The 23,981-nt window shown below is 35.6% G+C and overlaps 1 protein-coding gene across 2 annotated transcripts in view; it reads right to left on the bottom strand.

Moving 5' to 3' along the window:
• The window catches only part of CEP170 (centrosomal protein 170), a gene marked incomplete at its 5' end in the record, with an annotated part of 82,232 nt that overhangs the window by 6,997 nt on the left and 51,254 nt on the right, over nucleotides 1-23,981 (bottom strand). Inside the window, 5 exons of one of the 2 annotated variants that reach the window (XM_082480162.1) lie at nucleotides 4,757-4,845; nucleotides 5,153-5,320; nucleotides 6,786-6,963; nucleotides 11,756-11,990; nucleotides 18,088-19,917. In XM_082480162.1, coding sequence (XP_082336288.1) covers nucleotides 4,757-4,845; nucleotides 5,153-5,320; nucleotides 6,786-6,963; nucleotides 11,756-11,990; nucleotides 18,088-19,917 — 2,500 coding nt within the window. The remainder of the gene's footprint in view (nucleotides 1-4,756; nucleotides 4,846-5,152; nucleotides 5,321-6,785; nucleotides 6,964-11,755; nucleotides 11,991-18,087; nucleotides 19,918-23,981) is intronic. The other variant, XM_082480163.1, reaches the window with a different exon arrangement.

The following is a 23,981-nucleotide window of genomic DNA, read 5'->3' as shown; positions in this document are numbered from 1 at the left end:
AAAGTAATCAAAACTACAGCGAAGAAAACATGAAACACTTTATGGCCTCAAGTAGTGCCACCATCTTGTAACAAAGCTGATCATCAGAGATCTGACAAGATTGCTTTTATGTTCTGGAAGAGAATGCAAAAGCTTGCAAAGCCATACAGCTGCAAACCTGGATACCAGAAAGTCCAGTTACAATGGAAAATGTAGGACTTGCCTGACACGGATGAGTTTAATGAATGAATAAAAAGCGGAGCCAATTAAATCCTTTATAGGATCTTAAATTAAAAAAACAGGCAACTCCTGGAAATATTTGGATTCAGTATACAGAGAATCTTATGCACCTATACTTTCCATACTTTAATAGCATTTATATCACTCTGGAAATCAGCAGGAATATAGAAAATAAATATTTATCTATAAACAGCACTAGTAGGAAAAATATAGACATTATTGTGACACTGCTTGTTTTTTTTTCATTTACCATCTTGCTCATGTTATATTAAAATACTTCTATCTTTATGTATGTGATTAATGCCTTTGCTTGAATATGTGGTGATTTCAGTCTTACTCTCTTTAAGTGATAACGTTCGTACTTCTCTTACAATTTGAAAGATTTCCATTTCATAGGTCATTTTATTTAAAAAAAAAAAAAAAAAGAGGAAAAAAAATCAACGCAGTAATTTAAAAAATGTTATTATTTCCACTATAAAGCAGACAGGCCAATTTGTTTTTGCTATAATTTTAGGAAGCCTATTTCTTTTTCACAACATTTTTTTCAATTCTTCATTTAGTATATTTTAACTTCTTGGGGGGGGGTGTCTTAATCTCTGTCTCCTTTGCTCTTCCTTCTTCTAACAATACTCTTTATATTAAATACACATTTTTATAAATGCTTGCCACCTTCTGCTCTTGCCTTTCCCTACTTTCTGGGGCAAATCTGCCTCAACTTTCTTATTTGCTTGTGCTCAGTTCCCATTTTTCTTTCACTGCACTTTGCAGGACGCACAGCAAACTGCAGAGACCGACAAGTAGTACCTGCATTGTCCTGAACACTTTGCCTGGGTTCTGCTTGACAGAAGAGCTACTTGCCTGCTAGAAAGCAAGCCAGTAACACTGCATTCATACTGTAGAGCACTGATAAAACCACATAGGTCTTCTCACTGCAAAACCTACTTACCTCTTCCCCCCATAATGTCTGAAAATTCCTGCAAACTCATTATAACATATAAAAGACAGAAAAGCAAACAAACTGCATATCTGCTTCCTGAGAAGCCATCACAATAATTTGTTAGCAAAGATGGATAATAGGATACATGGCAAGAATGCTGCAGAATTTTAAAATCTAATGTAGTTTTGTGTACACCAGCAGATAAGAACCTAACTGATTATACAAAGTAATGAATAAAAATAAATTATAAAAAAGTAACTTAGCAATATCTAAGCTATGACCTTATCCTGAAGAAAATTACAAATATGCAGAGGATTTGGTGGAAGGAAAGAACCGAGCACCTGACCCGGATCAATCTGAACACCACCCTAGGACTTGGGGGAAAAACACCCAAAGAGTTTAGCCAGCACTAGCAGAAGTTAGCCAAGAAATACAGTGTTAAAAGTTTCTCTCAATCCTATTTCTTACTATAAGGTAGGAACGATGACAGAATCAGTGGAACTCGGAACTTTATCTCCAAATTAGAAAACAGAAATGGCAGCTCTAATGAAGTGGGGAAGAAACTAGTCAAGCAAAAAGATATCTATTTCTCTTTATCCTCATATTAATTTATTTTCATGATTGATTTCAGATTTTAATTTCTGATAGATCTGCTTGTCAAGAACGTCTAAAAATATTTATGTTCTTAATACTTTAGCCAAAGTGAAACTGGTCTTTTTGTAAAGCTAGCTATTGCAACTAAAATATAACAGAAAGAAGAGCGTTCACGTTCATGGGAAGTGTGTCTTTCTCCAGTTGGACCCAGACGGGAAGGATGCAATTTGTGAATATGTATGATGCAGTTTTTAAGGACTGTCATTGCCTTATACTGTCTGCTCTCAGAAGAAAGGTTTACATTGGTGCACAAGAAAATTTGAGAGACGACTTCTGAAACTCAGTCAGGCTTACTGGCTTACTCTTGTTGGTGCCTTTATAAATTTCTCCTCTCCTTTCAGGTTCATGTACTTTGGAAAAATACACAATTGCTTGACAAATCCTGATTGATTCTCATTGTATCTGTTCTGGGCAGAAATTTTAACTGGCTTAACTCCAGTAAAAGGAATAGAAGCACACCTGTTGCTTGAACTCATGTACATCAAAACAAAGCTAAGGTAAATTCTGTAATAGGTCCTATCTGCCTTATATGCTCTCTAACAACAATTCTGTGACTATTGTTGTTTTTCTGATTCAAAATACTAATGACATTATGTATAGCATCATATTATTCAAATCCAATCTGAGTAGCAGGAAAAGGAAGTTTGGATCACAGCTCTGGGGAATATGCTAAATAGTTCCTTATTAACTAAAGTTTCTCCACTGCATTCTTATAAAAATGTGCAATGCCAGTCTCTTTAAATGTATATAAAATGTTTATAGGTATGCTTACATTTATAATGTCATACACGACCACATCATTATTGCATTCCTTACAATGTAGCTGACTTACTTTTTAAGTTCAGGAAACCAATCAGAAAAGTGTAAGACTTGATTTTATAGTTATCTGCTTTTCTCAGAATAAATTTGCATACATAAATTTGTTTTAACTCACTGTATTGAACTCAGTTTTTTACGTTAAGTAAGCTGCAGCTGTGCTAGCAACATATTTATAGATCATAAACTGCCAACCATCAAGAAAAATCAGCATGACAAAAAAAGTAAAGTATCTACTACTGCTTCTGAGGATTTTAAGATACATATCATCCTAGACGCCTACCACAAGTAAGTCAGGCAATAAGCAACATTCTTGTTCCAATGCAGCTTTAAAAGGGGGGGGGAAAAAAAAAAAAAAAAAAAAAAGTATCGGTAAGCAGAGTTCCTTATGGATGTCACTGTATTTTCCCAGAGATCTATGCACAAAACAAAATGACTTTCAAAGAATGGTCATGCTTAATTACCCCTTTGCCTGTATTTATTTGCTCATTTTTTTGAGATCTGCTATTAAAGGAAATGATAGCATGCACTCAGAGGCTGATTAAGCTTGAACAAGTTGTGAACTCTTGCATAATTTGTAATAAATTCTGCATAATGTAGTTGAACTCTGCTAATTTGGCACAGCTTTTGAGAGTAACTGTATTGTACACCTGCATTTCACTACCTCATTTGTATCTGAAATTTACATAGCAAAAGACGTTTATGTCTTTTGTTTAAGGATATTCAAATAAATAGTATGATACATAAAAGAATGTATCTGGGGAAACCAAAGAGGGAATGGCATATTTCCAATACTATAATTCTGCAGCACCAAAACAGTGAGTTGGAAAAAGAGAAATGAGATAATTATCAGTCCGGGAACTTGTTCAAAGATAGTGGAAATAAGGTACTCACAAATGTTACCTGTAACCACCAGTAAAAACAACACACAAAAAATGTTAAAATAGAAATTCTAAGAATGGGCTGCAGGCTTTTAAAGAGTTGATTCTTCACTTAGTGATACTCTTCCTACTAGAAACAGCAGGACTAGAAATGGCAGATTACCTACAGTTTTTACTGATTTATGGAGATTACTTTTTTCTCCTTCTTGATTTCTACGGTCAAGTCTTTTTTGGCACTCCCACGAGAAAATAACCTTCAGGTATGTTAGTATTTTGCTGCTTTTACCAGTTACATCACCCTATGCTAAAATAAAGTTGTGATTTGGTGATTAATCTTTCACCCATCTAACATTTCAATACCCGACACTTCAAGACAAACCGATCAATTACAATATTTTCTCACATTCAGAAAATTATACATGAAGTTCAGCCAAATGACTTTCTTATTTTTGATGTACTTCATTTTTAAATTATTAAGTGCACAGAGACATGAAGAAGAAGGACACGTGAATTATACAATCCTGAACTTTGTGTTTAGAATTTTCATTTTTTCTTGCCAACCAAAGTGGTCACCAAATGGTTGTACGCTCACTCATTCAAGTTAAATGAAGCTCTTGGTACAGCAACACGTTATCATTTTTGACTATACTTCCTGTTCGCTACTACGACACTTTATGCAGGAATCTATCTAAATAGGAAATTTCAATTTCAATTTAGATTTAGAAGTCAAGAGCGACCACATTGTCTCCAGAGCAAGTTCTTTTTCGGGAGGATTTACTGAAACTGCCCTCCTCTGTACCGTTTGTTTTTCTTCCTAAAACCGGTGATCCCTACAACAACTTGGCAAATGTACAGGGCCGAGTTTTACAGTTTAGCAACATATTAACCTTATCTTTTAAGGAAGGGAGTTTTAAAAGCCTTGCATAGAGGTTGTGTAGATTTTGCACAGCATTTACAAGCGTTGGAACAGCTCCTCTGCTGGAAGTATGATGGATATGGTTCTGTCCATGTAAACTTTGCTGATATTTATCTTCACATCACGTGAAACACACACAAACAATAATGGAAAAATTATTACTCCCAATTCATTCTGAATGAGAAAAAGGCCATAGGTAACATTGCTTTTTTAAAACACAAGTTGCTACTAAATACATTTCCTCTCTCTGTATTAAACATCTCTCTTCTACTACTAGGAATGCTGATGAGAGCAGAACATTTTCAGTAATAACAATAATTTTTAAAAACCCACCTGATTTTGCCAGCTGTTTTGTCTATGGATTGTCTTATCTTGCGAGAAAATTGGAAGACTGAGGACAACAGCAAACTGTCCCCCATAACCTGCAATAAGTTTTTAATAAAAAAGTATATTATTAGTTTAATGGGAATTAAATGCACCCAATTCCATATATTTTGAAATATTTTTTAAACTTTAAAAAAATCATACTCGTGTTCTAATTAGTATCACATAAAAACAATCATATTTGAACATTTTGCAAATTAAATAATACACAAATATTTTTTCCAGTATTAATGCCACCTGCTACAGGTAGAAAAGAAAGGATAGCATCTAGAATATTAAGTGGGGAGACAACCGTAAAAGCTTAAAATAGACACGTTACTAGAGAGAATCCTGTTGTGTACTCACTTCATCTCTGCTCCAGGTCCTTCTCCGGGTAATTGTTGGGGGATCGAGGGCTTCTGTTAGCTGAGGTCTAGCATCATTAGGCCGACCATTCCCCTCTGGTGGTTTGGCATGCACTACTGGAGGGATTTTTCTAAAATTGAGACTTTCATCAAATACTCGGTCAACCAACTGGCGGGTAAAAGAAAAATACAGTTTATGAAACCTACTGGATACATGCAAGATCAGATTAATATTTTTTTCCTTCTGAAACAGTTTACAAGAAGCCTATCAAGTAAAATTCATTCTGTTGTCTTGCATAGTATAAAACAATGTGTCTCTTACGTAACAATACCTTGTAAAAATGAAGGCCTTTCTTTCAAGTATCAGACATAGATGGCAAAATTAGACTATCCCACAGAAATTCTGCTTACTGATAGGTAACATAATAGTTACCTATAAACTGGTATTGAATAATTTATTCCTTTGTTCCTTTGATTAATGGAATGTATCTGTGGAATTAAGTACAGTACTATCAAATTTAGGTTTTTTTTCCAGATTAGTCATAGCGTTACAGAAGCATCTATACCTACTTAAAGGAGACACTGCCACCTGCAGTAGTATGTACACATTGTACAATATTTTTTTAAGAATAAAATAATTATTTAGGAATGTAAAAATTAGAGTCATCTAACTGGATCTGAGAAAATGAGCACTATACTTCCTTAAAATTTGTATTTATATATAAATTTATAAATTTATAATTCTATAAGTCCATGAGAATTATAAATAAAATCTATGTGAGTGCAGTTACAATTTTTCTAAGTACACAACTCACAGATTTCTTATCGCTGTTTATATCTTTTTTTCCACAGAAAAAGACAGTATTATACTAAAAACACTAAACTAATGAATTAAGCAAACTTTATGCACACAAAAATGGATAAACAGATTTTGAAAGGAATACTATGAAGAAAAAAATGCAGTAAACATTTACAACATATTAGGGTGAATTATAATATGGTAGAAAGTGATGATTTGAATTCAGATTAACATGTTTACCAGCATTAGACCTGTGATGGTTACTAGAACAAGTTAGTCAATATATTCATAGAACAGCACACCAGAGATAGTCAAAGAAAATAAGAATTATTAGAAGCACAAGGCAAACTTATTTCAAGGAAGTTTTTGATAATGTTATTAAGAAAGAAAATCTAAAGTTATTGTTAACCGATGGTACCTAAGTATTTCAGTGTTCAGAAGCCAAAACTTTAATGTCACCTGTGAAAAGAGGGACTTTTTTGGTTTTAATAGCTATGCAAAGTATTAAATGTATACATTTACATATATTTGTGCATACACACTAATATCTTTAAATGCACTTAGATACTATCCAATGGTATCTAAGGCTACAGACAAGCAAGAAACAAATAACTATCTTGTCCTATGTTTTGTGGAAAAAAAGAGACAGACAGATTGTAAGCATCCTTTTGACAAGCTGGGTTTGTAGAATAATTTCTGGGGGGTTGTTTGTTGAAAAGTAAAGGAACTTCAAATCAAAAAACAATGTAGCGATCATGCATATGGGTTGAGTGGAAATAACTAAAAAAAGCTATGCAAAATGCTAAAAGCAAAAGAAATAAAGAAAAGGAAGAACCTTATGCATTTCTCCATGAAGATCTCCTACCTCTTCTCTAGTGTCTATGGCAGAGCCAGGGGTGGTGGCAGCAGTGCTTACTGTGGTACTGGGGGCAGTGCCTGATGAAGTCACTGAATCTATCTCTCCTGCTACATCGTTGATTTCCCGTGCGATGAGAGCCAGATCTTGACTGATCCTAGTAATAAAGAGAGCGTTACATTCTTCCCTACAAATACTTCTGGATCAGTAGTGCCCAACCTGTAGCCTTTGAGCTTCTAAGTTCTAGTTCCTGATAACTGTGCTATGAAAATGTGTATGCCCTTCTAAACTGAAAGTTTATTTGTAGAAACATAAAAGCAAATTTTTAACTGAAGCTTTTAATAACATGCCTTTCTAAAGGAGGAAGGTAGAAGGCAATCTCAAGAGCATCCTTGTTTTCTTTCTAGGATTCCCAGGCAAAGATGTGTGAAACTTGCAGTAAATTCAACACATGGAATGTACTGGAAATACCTTGAAAATACTGCACAGGTGACCTGTGTACATCCAGTGAATCTTAAATGTCCAGAACACAGTTAATTTATACCTCAGTTTATCTACTTGCAAAGAACTTCTTCGGGACCTCTGATTATCTAGCAGCCCTGCAGCTTGCTCATAAGCAAGCTGCTTATGTGTCTGAAATTCCAGACCAGTATCCTAAATCCTCAAATTTAATCAAGACAAGCTTTCTAGTTGGAAAAACAGAACATGCCTGTAAAAACTTGGACACAATGGCACTACAAAAATACAACTGAATTCTCAGCTGAAGATTCCTTTTCCTTTCTTCTGGTCTGCCACATCACAAAATAGCTCTGCTGTGTATTCTGCTCAGCACAGGAAGCAAGCTTGCTTGGCTCTGCTTGTGCTACTCCTTCCCAAGAGAATCCCAAAAGGAGGAGGAAAAAAAACCCAACCCAAAGTAAAAGCTAACAGCCCCCTACTAACTATGGCACCCTGAATCTCCAGCTTGGATCAAGCAGTTCAGAAAACTTAGAATTCAGAGCAGCCCACTGAGTGATCCCCTTTCACACTTCTGTCTGAAAGGAGTGAAGGCATAGAAGTCAACGGTGCTAATTCTGCACCACCAAGGACTCTGTGAACAGCAGCACCTGCCACTTAAGTGGAAGGAGTTGCACAGCCATGCGACAGTGATGCGCATTGTGCTGGCCAGTGCTTGTTAAAGTTGAGCTTCTTTCTGCTTTTTATTTTCACTTTTTCTTCAAGTCAAGAAGAATGGACACCATTGGCCTAGAGATAGTTTAAGACTGAGTGACCAGAATTTAAGACAGGCAAACATAATTAGAGTAATTTCCAGTCAAATTCCAACACTGGATTTTGTGGCTAACCATCAGCAACCCGCAATAAAGTGCAACCTTGTGCAGCATATATATACATATAATTGGGATTAGGCTGTAGAAGAATAAGTGGCAATCACCCGTGACCACTCAAGACAGTATTTCTGAATTCAAACTATCAAAGACTGGAACAGTAAAGCAGAAACAAAGTCAATGAATCATTTTCATAAATTAAAATCTGGTAAGCGCCAACTACTACATTAATTACTTTAACCTAATTGCTACATCTTCTGGGTCAATTTTAATTTATATTTCATGTTCTTATATATATATGTACCATTAAAACAAGTTTTGAGATAATATTCTGAACGGAAGAGATACTAGAGCACCTAGTTCCTTTTTTTCCACACAATCACATCACTTTTTTCTTAAAGAGATAAATTGCTAATAACCACTTTTGAATTGCTGGGACAGATTTTGGTATTTAATGAATAGTTGTGAAGAAAATAAAACCCAGGAAATTTCAATTATCAGTAAATCCTCCAGAAGACAAATGTCATTTAACACCATAATCAAAAGTAGCATCAATTGTCTAGAACTTAACTTTCCACAGAAATCAACAATGCTTCAACATGCCACAGCCGCTTTAACTGAGTTCTTATCAAGCAATCAAAATTACTAAAATGTCAGATGTCTACATTAAAAGGAATTCAAATGAATCCTGAAAATATCATAATAAACAACTCTAACAGGGATGGCAAGCAACTTGTTAGACAATCATCAAACACTAGCCAAGTGAACAAAATCTGGAATTAGTTTCAACATGATAATAAGCTATAGTCAGGACTCAATAATGTTTCTGTATAGAAACAATACATTTAGAGCACTAAACAAAAAGCGTTAAGGAAAAGAAAATTAGAGGACAGCTGAGGGTTGAGCCCGACTCTTCACAGATTCAAGTCATTCTACATTAACTTTAAGAAACAGGAAGTATGGCTTAAATATAAGGAGTATGTTTTGCATAATCAAGACAAGAGACTTAGGCTTTAGGCACACATTATTTACTCTGTTGCAACTGCAGGTTGTCTTGCAGATTTCTACTGCTTTCTGCATCAGACTTAACAATCATACAAGGCAAAACTAAAATAAACTTCAAATTCCCTAACACCACAACCCGCTCCAGGAAATGTTGCTATCAGATTTGCTCAGTGAGCAGACTCCTGCAGCTACACAGCTACCTAAGGGACAGACACAGTTTCCAACACAAGGAAAAAGGTGAGAACATAGGGCTTGGGATGGGGAGACCACGACCATCGTTTTCAACAGCCTGGAACTCTAGTTCTTATTTACCTGTAGTGAAAGAATACCTACAGTATTAGAAAAAAAACAGTGAAATGGGAACACTTCTAAGACATCTGTAATAGTTCTGAACTGCTGGATTACCAAAAACATTTTTATACTTAGTATACCATGTCACACTTCCTACACTGAGTCGGTTTATTTTGTACTGATACTTTAAAATCCTTAAGTAAAATACACATGAAGCCCCCTTTACTCTAAGGGTATATATTCCCCCCCATGCCAAAGTGGTTTTAGATCAAATTTAGTTATTCCATTAGGTTTTTTTTAAACACCTCTTTCCAATTTTCAATCTTGAAAGACCAGTTAAAATACAATATGCTGGTAACATGGATGCAATGAAATATTTGTCATACAGTCTCTACACTACTTTCAGCTGCACGTTTACTTTATGAAATAATTATCTTTACACCTGCCTAATTTTGTCAGTTACTACAAAAATAAATTAAATCAAGCAATTTTAATGAGATAATATACCTATCTTTTCCTTTTTAAAAAAAACTCTAAATGGAGTTGAAGGGAGTCTCGTGATTCCGTGACTCTGATCACAGAGGCTGGATTGAGGGCTGGGAAGGAAAAAAACCCAGAGTAGACTATGGCTAGCGAGGCAGAGACAAAAATTATCTTACCAAGGACAGAAGTTAAACTTAAGGCCAGGGGAGCAATACTGTGAATCAGTACAAAGAGATACTGAGGCACAGAAAGGATCAGGTAGTTACCTAGAGCTGGGGGGGGGGGGGGGGGAGCTCTGCAGGGGGTAACCAAAAAAACTGGTGTTGGAAGCAGTGACAATAGATGACTAGCATTTCTCAACTGCTCAGCGCTAGCTTTCTTAACCTTAAATATGCTCATTTAGTACAGTTTGTGTGAAATTTCTATTCACAGTCACAAATTTGGCAGTACCGATTTGAGCCTCTCACCACTTCCATTGGAAACAAAGCAGCTGACAAAGGCAGGGTAAGTATGTAGCCTTCAAAGCAAATTTAAAACCAGTATATAAATTAAGAAAATGGTAAGAAGCCCAAGGGAAGACAAAAACCTGCAAAGCTAACCATCAAGTAAGTTTACACTGAATGTTCAATTACTCCCAGTGTCAATCTCTTCTAGACGAGCAAAATGTACCAAGAAGTTTCACTGAAGTAGAGGTTCAGCCGCACTTCTTATGAGGAGGAAGTAATATGCCATGGCTATCTTCTTTTTTTTTTTTTTCCCCCCATATACACACATTCCTCCCTGTATCCATCTCTATACTTTAGATTCTTGGAAAGAGATGTTTTAGGAAGATGCCTTTGAAGATATTTCTTTCATGATTTATCAGGATGCCATCAGACTCCCTTAAGTGTTTTCCCTTTGTACAGACCACTAGAAAAACAAATGTTGAAAAATATCACCAATAGGAGGGGAGAAAAAAATAATTAATCACGCTAAGCAAAACACAATGCTTCACAGCTGCGAGACCACAGTGTTGATTAACTTTAAAAGCACAACACCTTTTTTGTTTAGGCTTCCAAATTAAGTTCAGTGAAAAGATTCAGATCCCGAACACGGGCATCTAAGTTTTAAATAACATTTATATACTTACGCATTTTTATTTATTTAGTGCAAGGTATCTGAAGTTTTCACTGCCTGGGTATTGCATGATATGGCAATAATTGGCTACCAGAATGTAGAACTGACTACCTTTTCCTTGGTTCCCTTGAAGCAGTGCTATTAGCAATAATGGAGGAATTGCTATACTAATCTCAGGGACTCGCAACAAAAGAAATTACTTTTTGATGAATACATATGATTTAAATCAGAAAATATCTAACATGAAATAATGTCTAGATAAACAAAAAATTAAAATGAGAACGTGGTCTCTCTCATTGCCAAAACCACTTTTTCTCTCTCTGTCAACTATGCATTTGTCTGAAATTTTACCTCAATTAGAATGTAAAGATAGTTTAAAATCAGATATACTTCAGCCTCAGGAAATACACCATGAGCAACTAGAAGTTCTACACAAAGTACCTCTGCAAGTCCTACTAACATGCCCAGAAGTTCATAGTCTGGGATCGGGCTATCATAAGTCAGAAATGACTATCATTTTCCATTAGAAGGAGATGTGCTGGCAACTTGAGTGTTCTGTCTGCCAGTCTTTCATAAGAAGAATTTTAAATTACCCATTCAGTTTGTGAATGAAAACGAGAGGTAGAGTGATACAGAAAATCCATTAGCTCTCTTTCTCCCATATATATACCTGTATAACCAGTTGGCTACAAATCTTTGTTATTTCAGAGGCACTCCGTTAAAACCAACCTTGCTATTTCTTCTCGGTGAGCAGTCCAGTCACGAATGTAGTCTTCCTGTTCCTTTATTCTGTGTTTGAATGTATTGCTACTTTGAGCTGCTGTCCCAGTGCTCTGCAGTCGCGTGGTTTTCAGGGCTGGAGAGGTACGTAGACGGGTATGTTTAGGGGAATTACGGTTTGATCCGAATTCATCTTCTGAGGTGGAAGCATAATCTGTAGGAAAGCGCCTCCATCTTGCACTAACTAAATTAGTGTAATTATTAAAAAAGAATTATTATAGCATCTTTAATAAGAAAAAACAATATTATTTCAGTAACATCACAAAAATACACAACTATTCATTATCAATCCCCAGAGACCTCACAAAAGGTTTATTTACTACATCTTAAGAAAGCTACAAAATTTGTGTTAAATAATAAATATTGATTAATAAAAACATAAAACGGATGCTCTTTGTACAATGATGAGTGAAATAAGATGTAAAAGCCAGTAATTGTATATGAGCTCAAGCAAACTATTACAAAACAAGGGCCCAATTCATTAACATTTAAGTATATAGTCAGATTGCACTTTTTCTGCAGATTTTTTCCCAAGTTTAGTTCAAGTTCTATGTGATACACCAAAAAAAATGAAGATATACGAAGGAAGGATGGAGCTGGCACCAAGCCCGGAATGCACACTTACATAAGGAAAGCATAAAAATCCTAGATGATGCATTATGTATTCAGTACAGGAAAAATAATTTAAAGTTAATACTGTGTTATAAAAATCAGCAGCACATCTACAAAAACAGCAGCCTCGGAGCAAAAAGCATATATTCTCACATATACAGCCATGTTGCTGAAGACAGCCTGAAGTATTAGAGAACTGAAACTAAGTAGGAGGCTCTCATCCGCCTATGAATTCCTGAAGTCTAGAAAAAGCATTTCAGATATGCTGTCCTCAAACATTCCCAGCAGGAAGAGATATCACTAAGTGTAAAGGAATGCTCATCATGACAACCTGCTAAATTCTTGCAGGAGATTCAGTGCCCCAGACTCACTGACATTCATGAGGCTCTATAATTACGGTAGAAATTTTAAGAAGTGTGTGATCACCTCTTGGTAATTTAAAAATAACAGATTCAAGTAATGTATACTGATTTAGTATAAGAAAAATGCAAGAAGTAAGAATGATTTCTCTCGAAACATTTAAAAAAAAATGCAAATGTATATATCAATATGAATTTAAGCATCAAATAATGTAAGTAATTTCTAGTTGAGAAAAGATTTGTGCAATGCTTTCAAAGATTACAGTATGTAGAATATGACATTGGTGTATAAGCTTACATACCTTCCCTCCTATAAGTAATGCATTTTTAATCACTGAAAACAAAACTATGCTTGTGTAATTTTTTTCAGGTTTAAATGTGGGCTTCAAATCATGTCCAGTTCTACTAGGTTGGTTTTTTTTAATATTCTAACTTTATTGAAGAAAATAAAAAAGTCTCTCCAGTCACTTACTGTTCTCTTTTTAGAGGTTTCAAACGTGTTTTGATGTTAGGGAAGTAGAACATAAGCAGAAAAAGCACATTTTCCCACCAATAGCATGCAAGCAATGTGTGACTGAAGTCCAAAGAGCTTTATGAGTTGGGCCCACATTTTATCATCAACTTTTGTTTAAATGCTTTGTCCCAGATCAAATTATACGCTTCAAAATAAATATAAATTTTTTCTTAAAAATCTCTCAAGTGCAGCAACTCAGCACTGTACAATGAGCATATGTAGTCATATTTTTAAAAACTAAAAATTGAATGAGAAGTGAAATATCAGAAACAGATTTGATTTCTAGTACTCTACCACTGTAAGTTTCAACATCAGGATCTGGGTCTGGGAGAAGCTTGGATTTCTCTGTGTACAAAATAGTGTTTTATCATGTTAATTCGTATTAAAACATTCAGATTAGAAGCTTAAATAAAATATAGTGATGAGATTAGTCTTAGGTCCTCTTTTCCACCCACACTTTTTAGGAAAAGATACTTAAATTATACATTGACTCAAAAATAATGAATTTTATAAAAGCTTAAACATTTCAGAGATACGAACTGAAATGGCATCAACAACAACTGTCTACATAGTACCATAAACCCCCTGTTTTTTAAGACCATTAAATTTTAGGCCTTAAAATGTTATTTATATATTATCAATGGACTTCTCATTAATAAGGGGGAAAAGTTATTGAAGTTATTGTAGGTTTAACACTAAACATCTCAGTTGTGATTCACGACAAGCAATATCCAAGCATGTTTTCCATTAAGCTAGCTATACATTTGCACATACATGATTTTAATACAATTTATAAATTATGCATCCCTGAAATGTCATTGTAGTTTACGCAGATTTCTGAAAGCTATCGTGCAATTAGTTATCTTAGATACCAAAGACTGAGTATCAGCACCAATAACGAGAAAATCCTCCAAAAACCTGGCTGAAATAATCAGCAGACAAACCTAATTTGGTGACTACTCTGTGACAAGTACTGTGTGTTGACACCACCTTAAGCTTGCAAGTTTAATGACTGAACACAATAATATCACTTTTAAGATCTGAGGACAGACCCTATTAAGCATATCCCTTATAAAATACTCTCATTGATGCATTGCCTTCTCAAGGTTCATCCATTTCAAAGATTCTGAAATTTGGTGCTCAGTAGTGCAGTTAATAAGGGTTGTTTTCTCTCCACGCTCAAACCTTTTGTTTTCTCCCTCCCCCCCCCCCCCCCCCCCCAGTGATACCTCAACAGCCTTGATCAACCTATCTGTTAGTTATTTGCAATGACAGCTAGGTCAGCAAGCCAGCAGAGCTGCCAAACACAAGTAGTTGCTCAAGCTCTCTCTGTTCTGACTCAATGCTTAATTTTACAGTTGCAGCGTAGCACTTTTTGACCAGGTCTGATCCTGTTGTTCGTTTTCCCAATACATAGCTCCTTCTGTAACATAATCTTCAATTTTCCTCCACAATTGTGAAAAAATGTCTTTGGTCTTCTCTGTTTTTATTGATCACACTCTACTGTTTGATGATTCAGTGCCTTGATTAAATCTTTCATTGCTTGTGCTATAAAATTACTAATTGTGCTTCACATGTCTTCACAGTACTGTCAGTTATCAAGCCTCCTACCACAGAAACACCCTGGTAATTACCTTAATGCTAGTAATTCTCATCCAAGACATTCCGTTTGTCTGCCTGCCCCTTCATTTAAAAATAAGCAATACTTAACAGTACCAAGGCTTAAAAAAGATTCTTGAAATTATGGACTTGCAGACAGCTCTGACAATTTTAATGCTATTACATTAAAATTCATCCACATGAATTATAAGACAATAAAAAAATCCAGTGACTACAGCTTTTTTTGCCCCCTTTTTACAGAAATATGTGTTTGAACATTCAAAAAGATTTGGAAAATTGCGGAAATAATTTTCTCTTTGGTAGACTGGATTTAAGAAGCAAGATTCTGCTGCCATTGTTTAGTGATCTACAATGTGGTAATATTAACTGAACTCTGAGGAAAAGACCAACGGAACATTTTTAACACTTCAATAGCAACCAGTCTTCTAGTAAAAGAAACAACAAACAAACAAACAAACCCCTATATTGGTAATGATAATTCATTTTCCAGTCTTCCCAGGTCCAGGCAGGGAAGAAAATACATCACTGCCTTGATTAAATGTGCCCAAAATAAAACACATTCAAAGAGTTGAGGCACTTTTGTCAGGCACTTCATTAGTAATCTGCAAAAGTGCTAAAATTAAGTGAATTGTTGGCTTTTCCAGAAATAAAATTAAATTCAGGAATCATATGCTTTGCACCTAGAAACTTCTCCTACATTACATTTTTATATATTTCATAGAAGAATAGTCTATTCGAGGACGTTTTAAATACATTTATCTAAGGATAAAATGGTAATACTATTAATAACTTGATGTGTTGGGTAGTTATTAGCATCATTTTATAAGATGCTAATGGAAAAATGGGGATGTATTGAGGAGTGGCCTATATATTATAGGATAGAGAGAGATATATACTCCTATATATACTATAAGTTGACACCACTTTTAAAGCAATTCAGATTTTCCTAAACTATACTTTAAGTAGTTCAGAAAAAAAATTATACCATAAGCTTACCGATACAGACAAAATCCAGAACTCCAAACCCTAAACAGTAGTACTAATATTCTTTACTTACATAGTAACAAGACTTGATTTATTAAGCCATAATTTTGTTTTGAACGTATCTGACTGCTTTATTAATTGCTTTCCAATTTTTGCCTTTACATCGATCCAGTCTTCTCCCTGATTTTGATATATAAACTGATAAACTTTTTTATGAAAGAAGCTATTTCTACAGTAGATTTTTCTAACAATGGTCTTTTTAAAATACCCAGCTTATTATGTTGCGGCATCTCATGGGAAGATGGCATCTTTTCTCTCTTGAAAACAGAGTATGAAATGAACATTAAATAAAGATGTCCATAATAGACTAGTAGACTGGGAAGAGAAAGATACACTCACTCCTCTGAACAGAAGCAGCAAACTACTTCAATGCAACAACCTGGGGAAACTTTAGGAAGCGTACAACAGTTCACACGAACCCAAAACTCAAAATCCATATACAGTTTTGTGAAAAACACAAAAAGCAACGTGACAAATAACACCTGGGGTTTACCTTTTCAAAAATCAGCAGTATCACGATCTGAACTAGTGTTAATTATTAAAGTAAACATACAGAAGAAATCTTAACTGATACTCTTCCCTGACCTAATGTTGCCACCTTTCAGGCTGCACACATCAATTTAAAACTTTGATTAAAAATGAAAACATGCTACTTTTCCAGTGATATCTTACAAGGAATGACTTGGTTTTTTCTCTGAAGTTTCACCTTTTTTTTTTTTAATCTTTGTAGAGAGCTGTCATAATATTAAACAGATTCAATTTTATAGTTCAGCTAACACCTCATTTATATCTCTACAGAAATTTCTATTCAGTTAATAAATGACACAGCCAAAAGATACCTGTCTGGGGAATAAAGACTGCTAAGAAACCTAAGAAGGTACATTTATGATATACAAGCAACAAAAGGGCAGTAGGATTGTGGGAAATTTAAGTATCACAGAAGTTTATATCAACTTTGAATGGGAAGCAGTAAAGGAGTATATATAATCTCAGTAGCAACACACAGCACTGGAAGCTTTTTTTTTTTTCCTTAGATTGAATTTGCTTCAAAAAAAGTCAAGCAGGTAGTATGACAATTCAAAAAGCAAGAGGACATCAATTTCTGATGTTCATTCCACATGAAAATCGACTTATTTAGAATTACCACATTTTACCTTGGTTGATTTAATATTGCTGTTGAAAAAAAAAAACTAGCAGCCTTTCACACTGCTTGCACTTACAAGTGTTATGTTAACTTGTAACAGAACAGTAGGTTAAAAGTAATCAATTGTGTGTATTTTTCCTTCCATACATAAGATAATATTATAGTAAAGGAAATACCACACAAAAGATTAAAGTGATTTGGAAACCATGATGAAATCATAAATCATCAGGATTTGGAACAAAGAACATAAACTCCTCCAAGGCAAGGCAAACATTTTAATATAAATTACTTAACTTCACAATATTTAGTTAGGTAGTGTTTGTGTTTAATTTTTACATTTGTTACTTCGTTGTTATAACTGTTACAAATCTCACTTTTGTAGATCATAGAATAGTTTGGGTTGTAAGGAACCTTTAAAGGTCATCTAGTCCAACCCCCTTGCTACAAGCAGGGACATTTTCAACCAGATCGCATTGCTCAGAGCCCCTTCCAGTTCTGGAAGCTAATCTTAAATTATAAATATAATTATCCTACAGACGTTCAGGGTATACCTCAGCAAACGCTTGCTGTTCAGCCTCTTTACAAGCCTACCTTAGAAATAAATATTATATCTTCTATGTAGTAAAAGTGCTGCTGACTTTCTGAACTTTGACTGCTATGACTTGAGCAAAGAGATCTCTGCTATGTTTTTTACTAATGCAAATCAGCGTTGCCACATCTGAATGTCTCAATGCAATTCTTTGTTACCGATTTCCAGTTAAAAAATATATTCAGTTAAAGGATTACAATTTGTCATCTTTGTGATTTTAAGTGAGAAACATCCACAAGCCCTGCCAAGGAAGCCTCTTCCTACAAAGAGAAAGACTGCATCAACTAAAACTCAACAAACATTTCATAAAAACCGTTCCTTAAAAACAAATTTTAAAAAAATCCCAAATATGCAAAACATCTAGGATTGTATAAGACTAGTTCAAATAATCTCACATACCTGAGGGAGAATTATGAGCTGAAGCCAAAGATTTGGATTTTGAATCTGAAAGTCGGGAAATGCTATTGGCTCGAGTTCTAGCAGAAACTTTACTACTGTCTCCTGCTGATGTTAACCTTGCACCACTTCTGATAATAGTTTCTGGGGTACGAGATGAGGCAGTGCTTCTAGTTATTGTTGCTTCAGAATCACTACGTGCTGATAAAGAGCCAAGTCGAGTTCTGCGAGGTTGGGCAAGTAAGTCTATTCTGGAAATACTTCTCCTCCCTGATGGAGGTTTTGACGTAGAACTTGTAGTGGACACTTCGGAAGCCACTGAAGCCTTATCGGCATCAGCAAGCTCGCTATCTGAGGCTTCACCAAGCCGTGCTCTGCGCAAGAGAGAAGTCCTTGTAGGACGAGGTCTTGGAAGAGTGGTAGATTTACTAGATTGCCCAAGTGCAACAGGAGAGGTTTTTGATTTAGATGACTTTCCTTCCATTTTGGAATGTAAAAGTTCATCTGCTGACGCAAAAGGAACTCTTCCATGTGATTTGCCAGAGTAGGTTTCCTGGTCAGATGATAAGATATCAGAAATGGCAGAATGAGGTACGCTAGATGTTTGGTCATCATCTGTCAAATCCACCGATGGTTGTCTCATTCTTCCACTGGATTGCACAGTTTTGCGAGCATCAGCTCTAGACCCACCATCTGAAGATCGACTTTTAGTTTTCTTTTCCATCTTTTCTCTGGCACTCGTTGCAGAAGATTTTAAAACATCTTTTGAAGGGGAACCAGAGGAACATCTGTCTTTATATAAGGTTGTAAAACTCTTCCTCTTCTGTGTGGATTTTCTTTCAGTGTCACCAGTAACAAGACTGATTGTGCTGGCTGTATCTACATCTGATTCTGGTGATATAGAATTATCTCTGTTATAGCTAGGAGTCTCAGGACCTTCATCAGTTTTATTTTCTTCACGCAATTTAGCTTCAAGGAAAGCCATTACAGCTTCTGTGTCTTTTAAAATGAGTGTTGTATCTAGACTGGAATCAGTGTCCATTGAATCACTTCTGTCACGTAACCTGTTTGCAGATGCTAAAGGGGCAGCAGATCCACTTTGCTTATTAATGTGAGGAATAAGTTCTATAGGTATATTTGTGCTAGGCTTATCTATAGTAAAACTACCTTGCCTCACTAATGGTTTGGAAGATTCCTTTTTTTCTCCTCCAGGTGCTTTGGGACTTTGTCCTTTAATAGTTTCCTCATTTTTTCTTCTTTTTCCCTCACTTTGTGCCAACTTAATTTCTGCTTTATCTGTAGCATATCCAGGAGCTTTGTCTTGATTATCTGAAGTTTTGGGTGACATAACAATCTCCTCCCTTCCTTTCTCAACCTGGTTTGCAGCAGGTTTTGTAGAGGATAGTTTTGTGGGTGTCCGGTGTCCTTGCTCCTTTCTTTCCTGTTGCTGAATTTTTGCTAAAGCTTGTTTCACCACAGAAGTTTCTCTGCCAGTTTCAACTCTCTCTTTACTGGAAGAGTTGGGAAAAGAAAAAACTTTGTCTCCAGTAGCTTTGGGTGAAAGACCATTCATTGTTCTGCTTGACTTGGCTATACTTCTGCTGTCAGCATCTGAGGCACGACCTGGAGTTTCTTTCTCCTGAAGTTCAGTGTCTTGCTTTTCACCTATTTCTGATCTCTGATGAGATGTACTTTTTGCTTTTGAGCTTTCATTCACTTTCTCCTCTTTGGGAAGCTGTGGAAGTGTCCTCCTCTTTCGCTCACCTTGGCTGGTCATTGAAGCAGCTGAACCAGTGCTTCGAACGGAAATACCAGACTCACTGATGTCTGTGTCTAAAATGAAAAAGAAAAAAATAGCTGAGAAGTCATTCAATAGCAAGGTAAATAGAAACTCTAAATTCTTAAGACTGCATAAGACTAATAAAACCACATAAAACAGAACTGAAGACATCACTAGACCATCCCTCTGCCTGTTTTATGGCAGGATCAATTATACTTAGACAAATATACATTTAAAAACATTTAACAAGTTCTTAAAAGTCTCAGTTGATGGAGATTTGATTATGCCTACAAGCTATTCGGGTCGATAACTCTTTAAATAATTTTCTTATTCTTTGGAGAAAGTCCAACTTATGTTATTTTAGACCATTAGTGCTTTCCTATTCTCATTAGGCATCATTTCCTATGTGCAGGAAAGAGTAGAAACACTCCTCTTATTACACAGTGGAAACTCCGTTTGTGAATTACATTAACTACCTCCAAACTATAACAAGTTGTACATAACTATCTATATGATATAAAACACGAACAAAATTGTGTGCTAACATAATTTTAGAATGGGTATGTCCTAATTAAAAAGATTACATGTATCAAAAAAAGTATTTCTGTATTACTAGAAGTAGAATGTTAGTGTGTCATAGAAACGAACAGTTCATTCTACACAATCCAAAAAGCTGATGTGTCTATCAAAGCAATGTCTAAAAGGCAGCAGTGGAAATACCGCAGTGAACCATTTCTGGTTTATCACAGAGACGTGACCAGGACAGAAAAAGCCATCTTCCAAAAGTGTACTTCCTAAAACTAGCACATTGCAGGAAAAGGGAAGGAGTCATCTCAGCAGCAGGGTAAGAATGCAAAGATAGAACAACAAACAGGCAGAGTTTCTTCCAAAACATGAATAATTTTGGCTATGATTGAACAATCACCTGTTTGTGCGGCATCCTGGTCTAATTACCACCTTATTTACACTCTGTGACTGCATGCTGGGAAATGGAACACTTCGTGAACATTTGTGTCATTCTTGCAGAGGGACTGTGGTATTTTTTCCTGCTTTGTTGTAATTTCAGTATATATGTCACATAATATGGGCTAGGGCCATTCCCATATAAAAAGGAAAGTTTTCATAGATACAAGAATTTGAGCTACATGAGATATGCTCTCCCTGAAATCAAACTCTTTGAGCCAGCAGTGTACACTGGGACTGTATATATGAACCTAAAGTTTCGTGCTCCAACAGTACATTAAAATAGGTACACAATAAATCGCTGTTATATTAGCAAACCATTACAACAGAGAGCGGAAAGGAAGTCTTACATTCCTAAACACATTCAGCACCAGATTTCAAAGCTACTGAGTGGAGTAAGATCCCCCTCCTTCCTCCCTACTTGCCTGTTCCACAGCTCAAGGTCTTGTCTCACCAAGGGGCTACAGCCTCTCCCTGCTAGACCTCCCCTCAAGAAGGCGGCTGCAATGCTGGGAGACACTCTTTATGGCTGAGACAGCAAAAAGAATGCTTTTAACCCAAACAAGACACTGTAGTATAGAAACATATAGAAAATGTATAAAAAGCATCAAAAGAAGGCACTACTACTGCTAAAGCACTTTCATTGAATTCTTAGTGGAAATAGAATGCTCTTTAGGCAGAAAAATATGGCCATCCCATGAACTGTTGAAAGGAATTATTGATGCTGAATACCCCCATTTTGGAAACCAAACTATTTTTCCACAGTGATGACTGTGCCCTCCTTGCTCATTTAACAAACGTAGCAGTTGTGCTGTCAAAAACAAGCCTTTATTACTCAGAGATAATACTAATTTCTCCATGAATTGCTCTGAATTTGAATGTTTGGTTAGAAAGTCATTCTTTTTGCAAGTTCATTTGCCAATTGTTGCAATACAAAGTGACGTACTTAATAACACACATTTGTCGATTCACTTTCCACCAGGAGAGATCTATAAACAACTGCTCTGCATTACCCTGTTGGGATCTTTCCATCAAGGCTTGCCACCGGCATTCATTGTTCCAGGAATATAAACTGGAGTATACAGCTTACCCCTCTGCCAGAATTCCCTAAGCACTTAATTGAATATCAACAATCATACTCTATGATTACAATTGTACATACTGTACAATTGTGCACATCTGCTACTTTCTATCTGAGCTCTTCTATCATTCTTTTCTCTTCATACAGTGTCACACCTTTGGTGAAGAATGCAAAATGACTCACACCTTTTTTTGTATAATCCATCTTAGGACACTCATTTGAGAAGCAGGAGGTATCTCTGAAATCTACACAAGGTTTTCTAATTCCTGGACTATTCTTCTTGGAAATTATAAAAAAATTGGAAGTTCAATGAAAAACAATATGATTGCTATCTGTGAAGATTGACTTCTCTCAGACATACCTACCAGATCAAATCTTTTATATATATTTAGGCATCTAACCTGCTTCTTGGTGAATTTCAAACAGTCTTTAGAAGAAGAAAGATCGGGAGTTGTCCAGCATTGTCTCAGGCCATATACATTATGTGAAGTTTAACTACTAAGATTCCTAAAGCCAGCAAGACAGGGTTTGTGAATTGGTCTTTGGACATACATATCAAATTGTATTTTCATTACATCTTTGGTGCTTGAATGTTTCCTGGATTTCTCCTTAAGTATTTTAGAATTCTTGCAGTATGGGTACGCACTGTGCAGTAGTTGCTTCACTTAAATCATAAATTTCTTATACTGGTAAAAGAAGATCCTAGTTAGCATCCCATCTGCAAGTGAAAATTTAAAACAATACAAAAACCAAAAGTCCACCAATCCCCCTGGTTAACCAGCCAAAGGATCAGTCTCAACAGCTATGATGTTAAGTGCCCTGTATGTATACCTGATCCTTCCAAGTAGTGCAACTTTTGCTCTTGATTTCTATCATTCAGTGTACAAGGTACATCAGATAATTTAATTTCCCCCTTTCCATCTCCATTGACTTTTAGTATCCTATGCAAAGTTCAACTGCTATGAAGAGTGGAAAAGTGACTACAGAAGCAGCAGTTACTGGTAAGTATTCTTCCATGCATTAATACAGAAGTTTGCATGATGGAACGTCAAAAGCAAAATTTTTTTGTAAACTTCCCCAAAAAGTAAAACGAGACTATGAATTTGGAATGTATTTCATTGCTTGCTTTAATAAACGGCCTCACCTTCAATCATTTTAAAACCATGTGAAGTTACTTCAAAAAGTAAATTATCAGAAAAATAATTGTATCTGATGAACCATTCAATTAAACATGCTTACATATACTTGAATGAATACAAACCTGAAGAGAAATTCAGTTACTAATCGATACATAACAGCAGCTTCATTTTGGAAGAAATTTCCAATAATTTTTCAGTTTAACCTTTTTTTTTTTTTTCCCTGAAGTAGACAACTTATTTATTCAACTTTAGAATTAAAAGTCATGTTCTTTCTCTTCCGTTCGTTGTGCCAGAATTAAAAGCTAACTCTTTTTTTAGAAGAAGCTAAGTGGCTTTTTTCCAGTAAAGAATAAATTGTACTGGTAAGATCTCTATAAAGAGCATAGAAAATACCTGAATTAATTTATTAGTGTTATCTAAAATCTGAGGGCAGTAAAATAAATTTATCACAAATCCACTCAGGAAATGCATATATTAGTTACCGAAATTAAGGTGTTGTAGGAGAAATAGAGGCAATTTGAAAGAAAAAAAAAAAGATTATTGCTTATGGGATTCAAGATTAAGCAGTTTAGACAATGGTTCAGTTCATCTAACCTGGGCCAGGAACAAGGGAGTCATCTAAATTTGTCAAGAAACCTAAAATTTGGGCAGAAAGATATGAACAATATCATAATTGAGTTCTCTCCCCCCCCCCCCCCCCTTTTTCTGTCATATGTCATGTGGAGTAGATAAACACTTTAAGAGAAATCTTTGTTACTACACTTTTACACTGGTCTGAAGACCCACAGCGGGGGGGGCGGAAGTGAAAAACCAAAGAACTTAGTAACAGGTAATTTTGCTTCTGCAGAAGACCTGACCGCTGGGCAGAGGGCTGGGATCAGGTTTGCAGTCTAAGCAGCGAGAGAATCACATGGTTCCCCTCTGAAAGCAGTAA

Source organism: Vanellus vanellus (assembly GCF_965231255.1).
Source record: "Vanellus vanellus genome assembly, chromosome: 3".
Taxonomy (NCBI): domain Eukaryota; kingdom Metazoa; phylum Chordata; class Aves; order Charadriiformes; family Charadriidae; genus Vanellus; species Vanellus vanellus.
This window is presented reverse-complemented; position numbering and strand designations above follow the sequence as displayed.